Consider the following 13,317-nt stretch of genomic DNA (forward strand, 5'->3'; position numbering starts at 1 on the left):
AAAAAGTTTTGTGATCTCTAAGTATTTTTTTATTAATTTTAATGATTCTTAAGGTTTTTTTTAGGGTTTTTTGTTTTCCATAGAACCTAAATCTATATATATATATATATATATATATATATATATATATAAAACCACAAATAAAAAATGGATTTTACAGGAAAAAAAAAAACAAAACAAACAGAATAACTTTTCGAGCGACGAAACACGAAAGATGTAAAGTTGTCTTTTCTTGAGCTTCATCCATGAGATAAAACACATACAGAATAATGTACAACTTTTTGCGCATAATTACAGAGTAGTCGAAATCTTCAGAATAAAAAAACAAAAATAAAAAAAGATTTACATAAACCAACATCCAACGAAACCCACAAATGTAAATTGTTACACATGTACGTCCTCCTTTTTTTATTTTCCTCTCATATACACTAACGCTAGATCACCACCACCGGTCCGGTCATAAACTTGAAGCAGACCAGAACTCCGGTCTAGTTATCTTAACGAGATCCAGCCCGGTCCAGACCGAATCAACCACAACAAACTTATAGTTAATTAGAGTCATATTCTCCTTGATCAGTGGTCACTTCATCTTCCTTCAAAGAAGCCAGAGAGTGCATCGACAGCTGAGTATGATACTGCTGCACCACCAACACAGACGCCGGAGACAACATCTCCGGCGAGATCAACAAATTCCCGACTGGTCCCATCTCCGGGCACTCACTCTTCTGCCTCATGGACGCCACCAGCTCACCCTCCGGCATCCTCCCACACAGAATCAGGTGACACCGGCTATGTTCACGAATCACCTCGATTGCCCCTGAAGCAGTTCCGACCACCCTCTCCTCATACTTAATGGTGGTGTTCTTCATAACCTTCTCCTTGAAATCCGCAATCACATCGTCATCCATTGATCGTGCCTCGATAGTGGTGGGTTCATCGATATCAACACCCACTGAGCCTGAATTGGCCATGTCACGATCCAGAATGAACCGGACCACTACCAGGTTGATCCCTGGGTGCTCCGCCATACGAGCTCCATAAGCTAAAGCTTCATGGTCATCATGACCTCCGAAGAACAAAACAGTCACTTGTGAGTCAACGTTACTTGCAGAAACATGTGAGTTCCCTCCAAACCCACGGTCAACCAAGATACTCACCGAACATGGTGCGTGCTCCAAAACCATCCGATTAACATGCCTGAAATTACAAAAAAATGAAAACGAAATTAAAAACTGTCAAAAAAACCATCGCTAATTGGATATGTATGTATGTAGTAAGACGAATTTAACTACCTGTATTCTGCGCGAGTTGTACCGAGTTGACCATCGATCCTCATGTGTTTATGAAAAGGTAGAACAATCATGGCTGCCTTCTTAGCCATTGCACCACTACAGATATCTTCATGCATGCTTGAAACAGCAGAAATGGCGGTTGTTGGTCGAATTGACACTTTACTGAGTTGCTGAAACGCTTCAAAAGCCACCACAATCTGGTCGGAATCAACATTTTGATCTTTCTTCCAGAACGGGAGTCCGTTTCTTCTGGCTTTGTGAACCATGAGGATAGCAGAAGATCGCTCTGTAAGCTCCATGAGATGCATCGCATGGACTGTAAGCGTCTCCTTCTTTCCAGTCCCACGTGTGGCTTCAATAAGATTGACAATTGTTGGTAGGTTTCTGATTCCATGGAATGTGAAGAACATACGGAATTGGCTCGAGGCAAATCCTTTCCTGTAAATTGTCCTCTGTTTGTATTCCGATTTTGTAGGTGCTTTTGCAGGCTTATATACCGCGATAACCGAAGGCGTCGTGATAAATGTTGTCACAAGAGCCATCAGAACCAATATCGCAAAAGTTTGATCATTCAGCACCTGAAAAAAAAAATTATAAATCAAGAAACAAAAACACATAAAAAAAACATTACATTTTACAAAAGAAAGAGAAAAAAAATACATACCCCACGATCCTTCCCGATGTTGAGAACAATGAGTTCAACCAACCCTTTAGTGTTCATCAAAAGCCCAAGAGCAAGAGCCTCTGAAAATGGAACCTTACACCACATAGAAACACCAACAGTTCCTGCAATCTTCCCAAAACAAGCCGTACATATAACCAAAACAAGTAGCCCCCAAGATTGAAGCCCTTTGATGGAGGCTACATTCGTCTTTAACCCACTCGACACAAAGTAAAGCGGTAAAAACAGCCCCGAAACAAGATCTTCAACTTTTTCCACTAATGCCCCTGCAAACGCGCCTTCTTTAGGAATCAAAACGCCCACCACAAAAGCCCCAAAAAGCGCGTGAATCCCGATGGTATCCGTCACAAAACCGGCAGCCAAAACCACACCGAGAGTTGCACAGACGTAAAGCTCGTCCACCGGTTCACCTTCCGGGCATCTTCTCGACATCCATTTGAAAATTGGTGGGATCATAAACGACATCAGAAGGATAAAAGCGGACCCACACAAGAACACCCATAGGGCAACGAGGGGAGACCGACCGCTGCCCGAGAGTGCGACTGCAAGTGCGAGTAGGATCCAAGCCGCCACGTCATTCACCGCAGCTGCTGACATGGCCATTTTACCGACGTCGGTGGTCAAAAGTTTGAGTTCTGCTAGGATACGCGCTAAGACAGGGAAAGCGGTGATGGACATCGCGACACCCATGAAAACGATAAATGGGGCTTCTCTTGTGCCTTTGGCGACTGTGTCTTGGAGGATAAAGGAAACACCGATTCCCAAGACGAACGGAAATGTGATTCCGGCCAAAGCTATGCATAGAGCTTTCTTTCCGGTCCGACGAAGTGACTGTAAGTCGAGCTCAAGTCCAACGAGGAAGAGAAAGAACAGAAGCCCTAAGTTAGCCAACGTGTCCAACACTGGTAAGCTTCTTTTAGGAAAAACGGCATGAAGGTAGTCTGTATTACGCCCTAGAGCCGATGGACCCAATAAAACCCCACCCTGCAAAACAATATGAACATAAATTGGTAAAAAAGTTTTTACAGAACAATTAATTTTTCTCACTAAACATGGTTGCATAGTTCGAAAAATCAGTTTGTTGTATCAACTATGAAAAAGTGAAAAGTTCTTTGAATGTGTATTTGGACCCTTAAAAAAATAGCTAGTACAACAACCAAAAAATTTGAAGTCAAAATGTAACGTTTTTTTATATGAAAAATAAAAGAAGTGAAATCACATCAATAGACCATGTGGAAGTGCTTTTGACTATGCTATAAAGTATACAATAGATTTCATGTTTCTTTTCTTTTATTGTTCCCTATGTTGCATTATTGGTGTTTGTTTTTTAATCAAGGGATCGTGTAAAAAGTAAGCAAACCCAAAGGAGAACCCCTACTTTTTTTTTAAACGATTTCCCACAAAGATCGTGATAAAACAATATAATAATCAATCATCAATGGCACGTTCCACAAAAAATAAGTGTAAGCTAAATAGTTGTGCACGAGCTCATTAAATTGTTTGCTTAAACAACAAAGGATTCAAAATAAAAACAGCTGGATGATTATGAATTTATGATAATAGAAACTTACAATGATCTCAGCAATGACTCGAGGTTGTCTTAATGGTTTAAGAAGATAGGCAAGAACACGAGTGAGCACAAGAACAAGGCATATTTGTACAATTACAAGAGGAAGAGCGTAATCCAAGGGGTTGTTTCCTTGAAAGACCCCTTCTGATGTAGCCTTCATAGGGGCTGGGCATTGACCTGGATTTTCAGTCGCCATTTTTTCACGCTGCTAATGAACACAAGAACAGATCCGCCTGCATCAAGAAATATATGAGTTTGATCAGATTTCAAGAAAATTTGTGGACATCAAGTTTGCTTCTTATATGTTGAATTTGGGCATGCTTTGAGAAATCGAAACGGTATTAAAGTGCGACTAATTCCGATGTAAAGAAAAAGTTTAAAGCACTTTCTTGGGATTTTCTTGAAGACTCTAAAAGACAGAACTTTTTGACTCCCATATAATTTATTATTTATATAATTCATCCATATGATCCTATGTTAACTGCACATGTAAAGCAAGATTATAAAATAACATGCTTCTAAAAAATGTAAAGATTAAAGGACAATACTAAACTTATGGGTTGATCAACATGCAGTCATGGATTCATATCTCAATTTGTAAAGTATGTTCTTGAGTAACTTCGATCAAAATTCTCACAAAAAAGAGTTTCTTACGTACTAGATGAACAAAAAAGAAAAGAAATTGGAAAAATCAAGGAAAGAGACGTTCAAGAAAATTTCTGCATTCTTGTTTTTTCAATCCCTAAAATAGAATTCTACAACTGCAAACTACTCACACGATTATTCGGCAAAACCCTGCTTTGAAATCAATGCGAAATTTGCATGTCAGTCAATAAAAGGGTTCCCTCTGTGAAATTACCTTACTACCCACATCCCAATTTGTCTCCTACACGGAACCATGGAAATTTTTTCCCTAAAAATCACGTAAAACTCCCCCCTTCCCCACGCGGTAAGTATGAATCAAGAACAAACACACTCCATACATTTTGTAAGTAACCGTACAATCTTCAAATCGATGAGCACATGCAGATGCATACACACAGACATACACATTGATCAAAGAATTTTGCCAACACGCCCAAAGAGGGAGAGAGAAATACCTGAAAATCGACGGAAATCGAGGAAACGGTTGAAGGGATTTGTTTATTTCATAAGGTGATTAGTCGTTCTTGTGATATATTTATTCTTCTTAATTGACAAAGCATTAAGCGAATAAAAGAAATTGGGAGGAGAGTGATATGATACAGAGAAGCAAGAAGTGCCCTCTCGCTGTATGTGATGATGTTTGTGTTGAGAATGGCATCGGGTTTTCCGTATTTATAGATCCATCGATTAGATTAGCTTTGATCAAACCCTTAATCTAATCCATCTCGACACTTGTGCCTATTTAACTCTCTTTCTTTTTTTTTAAAATATTATAAATTGATTACAAATGTTGGGTCAGCGAATAGAGTGGATAAAAATATTGGATTATTAATATTGTCCATTAATATAACTAACGGATTATGTTTTTTCATCGACATTTATTACTTCTGTGAAGTAAAACAGTCTGAAAATATGGACATTTGTTGGTTCATATTTATTGTTTTATATGTGTTATTTGTGATATTTTCTTGTATTGTTGTTCTAAACAAATAAATCTTATAAAAAATAATATGTTTGACTAGATAATTCATTTAAAAACCAAATAAATAGTTATTCAGTTAAGTCCAATGTAATTTGGTATCGACTCTCAACATATTATATTTAATTCTTAAAAAAAGATAGACTTAGGAATTCAAAACGAATTTGAAAACAAAACATAGCATTTTAAATATTTGCATCAGAATTTGTACTATATTTTTTGATAAAATATTTAAGTGAGATTTTACCAAAAGATATCTAGCAACAATAGTTTTCCCTTAATTTATGATATTGTAACCAGATTTCTTTTACCCTTCGAATAAACCATTTGTAGCGCTCTTTTGAATATTGACTAGTCGTTATCGTCTACAAAAGTCAAACTAACTCTAAAGGTGCTCGTCACTACATGAGATGATAATCTAAAGTAAAAAAAAAAAAAAAAAAAACGCTTTGTAATATAAACAATCAAGCTGTTATTTGTTTTTATTTTTGAACAAGTAAAATATTTTGGAATTTTTTTTTATTTCTACGAAAGAACATATAGATCAAAAGTTTTTTTTTTATATTTTCAATCTTCAAAAAAAATGTTTGTTTTTAACGTTTACGGGCTATTGGTGGCGGTGGTGGTTGTGGCAGAGATGGTGGCGACGGTGATGGTGACGGTAGCAGAAAAAAAATATCATATTAAGATTACAACTTATAAAACATGTTTAGAAATTAGAAACTATTTTTCTTATTTTCTGTGAAAAAAAAAAGGTCGAAAAAGCTTTTATGTCTTTTGTCTTCTGAAAAACAAACAATATTTTTCAATGTTTTAAAAACCGGTTTGAACCGGTCCGTCGAACCGGTTGGACCGGGAACAGGGGGAGGGAGCGGTTCAACTATTAACGGTTTTACGTCGATTTCTGAACCGGATTGAATCGGCCGGTTTTTAGAAAAAACCCGGTTGAACCGGTTAAACCGAATAAAACTACATGGAAAAGAATCATTTGCATAATAAACTTTTGTGATTTTTTTCAAATCTATTTAGTTTTTTCTAAATAAAAACATATGGAAATATTATAAAGTTTTTGATGTGTTTGTATTAATTTAAAACTATGTTTTGTTTTGGCATTATATTTTATTTTCTTTTTGACGTATATATTTTGATGTAAAACACTAAAAGTTATGGTTATGTGTTATTTTAAAGTATTTGCATTGATCCACAACTTATTTTTATATATATTTTTAATGTTTAAACTTGTAAACATCAAATTCATGATTTATATATGTATGTATGTATAGAAAAATAGAAAAAAATATGAAAATTATAGATACCGGTTAACCAGGCGGTCGAACCGGTTAAACCGGAAACCGGTCACCATATCGGTTCAACTAAAAAACCGGTTTTTAAAACATTGATATTTTTCTTAAATGTGTTATCGTCTGCAGACATAAGAGGTCAAAAAGTTAATTTCCTAAAAAAACAAATATCACATTGGTTTCTTAAATTACCATAATATACATACGTATTACTAGAACGAAGCTCAATAGAGAATGTGGGAGGGAATAAAGAACTTTTTATCCATATTTCTATATCAAATTCCATATGTGCATTTGGTATGGCTCGTATAAAAAAAATCGAAAAAAAAAAAATTTCATGTGCGGGTGGATATGCACTTTTTTCAAATATAAATTTTCAAAAAAAATCCTTAAACTTTAACCCTATTAATAAAAAATGAGCTTTGTACGTGATTAACGCGTACGTTTGCCTGGTTTTTTTGGTCTTAATCGTAAATAAAAAAACAATGATGGCTTATTCGTTAAAAGAGTCAAAGTTTAGGTCTTCTCTCTCTCTCTCTCTCTTTATATATATATATATATATATATATATATATATATATATATATATATATATATATATATATATATATATATATATAAAGAGAGAGAGAGAGAGATCCAGGTTCTTTTGAGAATCAAAAGATTTGTGACAACTTGTGAACTCATAATCAGCTCATCATTTTTCAAAACTAAAAACATCAATCTTCTCTAAATGACACGTCTAAGCTATATCTAGGCTAAAAAAAAAGATTTGATGATTTTTTTTTGTTATTTTGGAAATGTGGATTTATGCACAATCAACAGTCATATGGACGGCTAATAAGCACAATCATCAGTTGTGATTGTTGATTGTGCTCATCAACAGTCCATATAACTGTTGATTGTGTGTACATGCAAATTTCCAAAATGAACAAAAAAAATTGTCAAATCTTTTTTTGAGCATATATATCACAAAGAGTGCGTTTTTGGGCCAAATAACATTTCTAATGGAGCACTATTTACGGGTAAGAGTCTCCGGTAAGCCTTTGTTTTTCAACATATCGTTCGATTGTGAGAGGTTTTTTGGTATGTTGTAGTTACAAATTCTATTTGGTTGATTAATGACAGCCTTTGATCTTTCACCAATCATTGTAACTGGTCTTCTTTGTATGTATAACTAACGTATCTTGTAGTTGTCATATGAATATGGTTCCTATTTATGCTACATTCATTGTTGAATTTTCAGATATTGGGTGTAAAGAATGTGATTTAGGTGTGAACTGTGAAGAATGGCAATGGAGGAAGTTTCGTCTCTTTTAGAAATGACCAAGTGAATGTCAAGTCGTTCTACAATAAATAACTTAAGTCTCAAAATGGTTAAATGGTTGTAAAGAAGATTATGAGAGCTAGAATAGTCTCGAAAGTATAACATACTTGTGTAATCATATTTTGGTTTATTTGATTAGGTTAAATCAATTTTTAATATAATTTAAAATTAACTGTAAGTAATCAAACGAAAGAAGATTATTTTAAATTAACAGTAGTCAAGCGAAATAATATCGAGTTTAATCGGTTTGGTTAACCGGATAAACAAAATAATTTTTTAATTATGGATTTTCTTAAAACTAGGGAAGATTTCCCGTTTTGCGGGGATTGGAAGGTATTCATTTATAAACGGTATGTAACTAATATTCCACGTACACCAAACAATTATATCACCAAGTCGAAAACGGTATATAACTAATATTTACTAAAGTATTTTGCATGGTAATCATTAGCATTCGACAAAGCCTTGTTTGTTATCTTTTTCATACCTGACAATGGATTACACACAAATATGTAAAGTTGGGTAAAATGAATAAACAATGACTTGGGGAATTTGATTTCTTTTTATGGATTACATATTACCTCCACAATTAAATTCATTACCAATTCGATATCTACATTTACAGATTTAAAAAGTAAACTAAAGGTCTCTTCCCAAAAGGAAGTGATAATGTTACATGGTGTCAACTACAGAGACTCCAAAGATCTAAATATCAATCGTGGTGAGATCATGATCGTTTTTTTAAATCTCTTGTTAGTATCTATGGTGTTTGACAAAAACGAATCATTCAGTGATGTCACATGTTGTTTTTCCCAAAAGTAGCCACCTAAGTATCTACCTGGACCATATCGCCCCTCAGAGAAAAAGTTGAGTAGGTGTAAAATATCACACATCCTATATACATGGTCACTGATCTTAACTTATTGTCAGCATCTGCAGAGAAGCCATTTTTTGGCAATTTGTTTTTAGTTGGACTATAGTTTCAACAATTTCCCGGAAAATGATAATAATAATAATAATAATAATAATAATAATAATAATAATAATAATATCACATACAAATATATAGTGAGTGATGGAAATTGGAATCTTTATAAAATAAAACATAGAGTTTGTTGACTAATTGAACTGAACCTCAAGATTCAGCAGCCGTAATTCCCCGGACCCGATTGTGACATGACCAACAACGGATTTGCTAGCAAGTCTCAGCTGTTCCTGTATGCAATTATTACAAAAAAATATATTAAAAAAAACCTAAAAGTAGGTTGCAAAAAAGAACAGCAATATCTATCTATGTATCACATGTGCCTTGTCAGATAACTTATTCCTATCAGCCTTGTTGCAGAGATACCACACTCCAAGGTTGGTTAGATCATATTTACATAGAATCATAAGTATATATATATGTATATATATAAAAATAAAATGAAAGTATGAGACTGAATGACAAATATTAACATTATAAATTCCAAAACATAAAACAAAGTACCTGCTTTTCTTCTAAAGTCATTATCTTGCCATTCTACAAGGATTAAACAAAGAAACATGTTAAATAGAAATGAAAAAACTTATATAAATCTAAGAGGTTTAAGAAGAAGGTCAAATGTTTCTTGGCTGACTGATTTTTATTTTAGAAAAAAAAACATGAATCAATATCAAAGCTTTCATAGAACAAATTAATATCTCTCTGATAGGAATAGGATGGGAGGAACTTACAACAAGGGGTGTAATGCTGAAATCTTACTCTGGTATTTTGATCTACTTACACCAAAAGGAAATAAAATTTCAAAAATGAAAAGTTGGGCCATTTCTTGGATAACATATAATTTCGGCAACAATAACATCAACTTTCTGCAAATATATATACAAACAACATCTAATTACATATCAAATTTCTGCAAATATATACACAAATACCATCCTAAAGTTGGGCCATTTCTTGGTTTTAGATTAGTTTTCGATCTCCAAAGGCTTGGCTGTAAAGTCATTTTGTGTTTTGTCAAATTGATAGTTTTCGGAATTTAGCCTGGTTCCAGCTCCGAAATGGGGGCATGTCTGTTTTCGGAATCGTTATCTTTTTGTATATAAATAGGGCACTGTTCATACCTTTTAAATACGCTTTTTAGACAGCATAGACATAATAGTTCCGAACTTGTAAACGAATTGTTCCTATGCTGAGTGAATGAAAATCTGTCTCACTTCTATCATTATCATTTCAAATCATTAGTTCATTTCTTACTTTGTCATTTAATATAGAATATATCGATCATATTAACTCTAACAATTGGTATCAGAGAAAGAGATAGTGTAATCTAATCGTTATTCTTCTGTCGAGTTAAGGGTTTTTCAGTTTTCTCATATCTATTTTTGTTCGCTCAATCATTTCCGCATTTTGCAATCTCTTTGTTGAATATTGATTATAGATCTCAGATCTAAATCTTTTATTTTCCCTTAGACTCGATTCAAGCTCACACATCCGATTCTATATTCAATTTCATTGAACTTTCGCTAAAATGCCTAACGATGATCTTCACTCTCTTTCATTCAATCTTCCAAGTAGTATTGGATCAACAACAAGGATTCCTATCCTTTTTCCTGAAGATTACGAAGTTTGGGCTCTTCATTTCGAATATTATGTGCTGGGAATCGAAACACATGGATCTAGCATTTGGCATGCAATGACGGTAGAAACGTACAAGTATTCAGGTACTAGACAAGAAGTCAAAACTCAGGTTGACTATGATGCAATCATTGCTGAAAATACAGGAATTCCAAATGATGAGAATGACAAGCTGTTGTGTAATTTGAAGGCAATGAGAATCATTTGATTTTCTCTTCCACCTAACACATTCCGTTTTTGTTTTCATTTCATACGACACTGCAAAAGGAATCTGGGACAGACTGAAGGAATTATATTCTGGTGATGATGACTTGGAACATTCTCTGCAAACGACACTTTTTTCAGAGTTTGGATCCTTTGTGCAGAAACCAGATGAAAATCTAGATCAAACTATCAATCGCTTTAATCACTTGTTGAGCAGAATGCTTAAATATAAGCTTAAACGACAAGTTATTGAAGAAAAAGTAACGTTCATGAACGGTCTCAGATCTGAATGGAAATCGATAATTTCTACTGTTAAAGCTCATGAACAGTTCAAAAACTATTCTCTGGCAAAACTGGTGGGAATTCTGAAATCTCATTAAGATGAAGTCATAAAAGAAGCGAAGCTAGTCTCTGGTGTTGGATCGTTGGCGTTGGTTGCTAAAGGTGATAAGCAAAATAAGTCAGTTGCTAATGATTCCAAATCTGACATTTCCGATGATGATCTCTCTAAGGAAGATAAAGCACTAATGGTGTCTAACCTAAAGAAATTCTTTAAGAATAATGTTTCTCGTTTTTGAAACAAGTATAAGTAAGGCAATTCCAATTACGAGAAGCCAAGAGAGGAGAGTTATAAGAATTCTCAAAATGACGATGAGAAGAAAGAGAAGAAGTTGCTAGGTGATTATGGATATGACTGCAGCTATTGTCATGGCAAGAATTGATGGGTTTTATGTACTATAACAATCCTATGGTGCACATACAACCCTAGATGATTTGGATCTAAGTTTTCTCTAATTATACATGAAATTTCATTTTCCAAAGCATATACCCTAACTAGCATGCAATTGGAGATATACAACATAAAAAAATAGTTAGAAGAATACCTCTTATTTGTAGCTTGTAGTTCTTGGCCTTATAAGAGCTTAGCACCTCAAGTGTGATTGCTCAGTCAAGTCACAAACACCAAGAACAATTAGAAGAATATGAGAGATGTTTAGGAGACACCAAAATCGACTAGCTTCTTCTTGGAACCACTTGTGTGTCGATTTTGGAGCTAAGTGAACATACTTATAGTGTAGAATTCCAAGGGTCACTTGTAAACCCTAATTCATACACTTTGGCTTTTAATCCAATAACACTTCATGGACTCTTATATGAACTTAGTCCATTACTAGTTAATCATGGATCATTAGCCCAAATTATATGTTTCACTGATTTACATAATCAGCCCCTGTTAATTTAATTAGTCTCTTTTAATCACTAAAGTAATTCCAAACTAATTTTTGATCAATACCAATTAAATAATATAATTTATCAATTAATATATTATTCTTATAATATATTAATAAATCACAAATAACGTATTTCTCAAATATCCATCCTATCAAATTGTTTTGGTGAAGGCAACCCAAAATGGACCATGCTACTATCAGGTCAAGTACATACCAATTATAGTTATGACTTAGACACCTAATCCAACAGTCTCCCACTTTGATAAGTTTAATAACTATAACTATAAGCACGACTTCAAAATCTGATTAGCAATCGTAGCTCTTAAAAGCCGTTGTCGAACTCCAATGCGTCCATTAGATAAGGGATCATATAATCCTCTATTCTTCAAGATATCGTGTGGACAAAGACATGGAATAAAGTCATACTCATTGTCCAACATTTTGTTTCCCAATTTCTGATTTGTTTGACATAGAACTTAATTGAACACATTAATTGAGTCCTAACCGGGCCCGGCCCGATACATAAGTCAAAACAAAATCATCGAGGGGCCCAAGATATCGCTTTTAATCCTCTTAGGATAAAAGGAACATATAAACTTCGATTTATATGCTTGTACTAATTACTTGTTAAATCATACACAATAATACATTTTATAACATCAAGTTACTGATGCGGTTTCGTACTATCAATGCACAACCAACTCGTAATTAACAACTCATATATTTTGGTTTGAAGACTATATGATATGATCGTCTCACAATCACTCCTGATAAATTCCATGAAGTGATTCATGTGAGCGTGGATTTAGTCCAATACTCAAATTTTATTTCAAGAGCACTCATGAATGTTGTAGCAAACCTTTGCTATGTCTAACTCCTTAGACAATCTTACAAACCCATTCATGACAGTCTAGTCTCATAACCTACTTCCAAAGTATGATCGACTGTAGATAGTTTGAATAATTTTATTATACTGGAAGTCAAAACATGCAAAAATGAAACAATGGTAACCAATTGACACAAGATAGTATCTTTACTTATAAATAAAACTCCTTTTATTCAATCATCAAATGTCAATTACATTTTAGCTATTACAAGTTTCTAAATATCTATCTAGTCACTAAAACTAATATCGTCCTTCAGCCTGATACTCCTAGTATGCTGCAAGTGCTTAACCCCACTCAGTCCCTTCGTAAGGGGATCTGTTGGGTTCTCCTCTGACGATACCCCCTTCACTACGAGGAATCCTTCTTCTACTCGATGTCTTATGAAGTGATATTTTATGTCGATGTGTCGGGATCTACCATGATCCCTTGGTTCCTTGGTTAAGGCAACCGCACCCTCGTTGTCACAAAAAATCTCCATAGGCTCCTTTACAGTTGGTACAACTTCAAGGTCTCCGATGATGTTCCTTAGCCATATCGCCTCCTTCGATGCTTCGCTCGCTTCTATGTACTCTGATTCG

General features: G+C 34.4%; 1 protein-coding gene across 1 annotated transcript; it reads right to left on the reverse strand.

Annotated features, from left to right (window-relative positions):
• Positions 1 to 213: 213 nt before the first annotated feature.
• LOC145165313 (cation/H(+) antiporter 18-like) lies at positions 214 to 4,872 on the reverse strand. Its single transcript, XM_079084028.1, has 5 exons — positions 4,645 to 4,872; positions 3,546 to 3,777; positions 1,957 to 2,958; positions 1,293 to 1,870; positions 214 to 1,197 (listed from the first exon to the last, which is right to left on the reverse strand). Exons 2-5 carry the CDS (start codon positions 3,738 to 3,740, stop codon positions 549 to 551), a joined length of 2,424 nt encoding a protein of 807 aa, XP_078940154.1. The 5' UTR covers positions 3,741 to 3,777; positions 4,645 to 4,872; the 3' UTR covers positions 214 to 548.
• Positions 4,873 to 13,317: the final 8,445 nt, after the last annotated feature.

Source organism: Lactuca virosa, chromosome 3 (assembly GCF_052849685.1).
Source record: "Lactuca virosa cultivar CGN04683 chromosome 3, Lactuca_virosa_CGN04683_v6, whole genome shotgun sequence".
Lineage (NCBI taxonomy): Eukaryota > Viridiplantae > Streptophyta > Magnoliopsida > Asterales > Asteraceae > Lactuca > Lactuca virosa.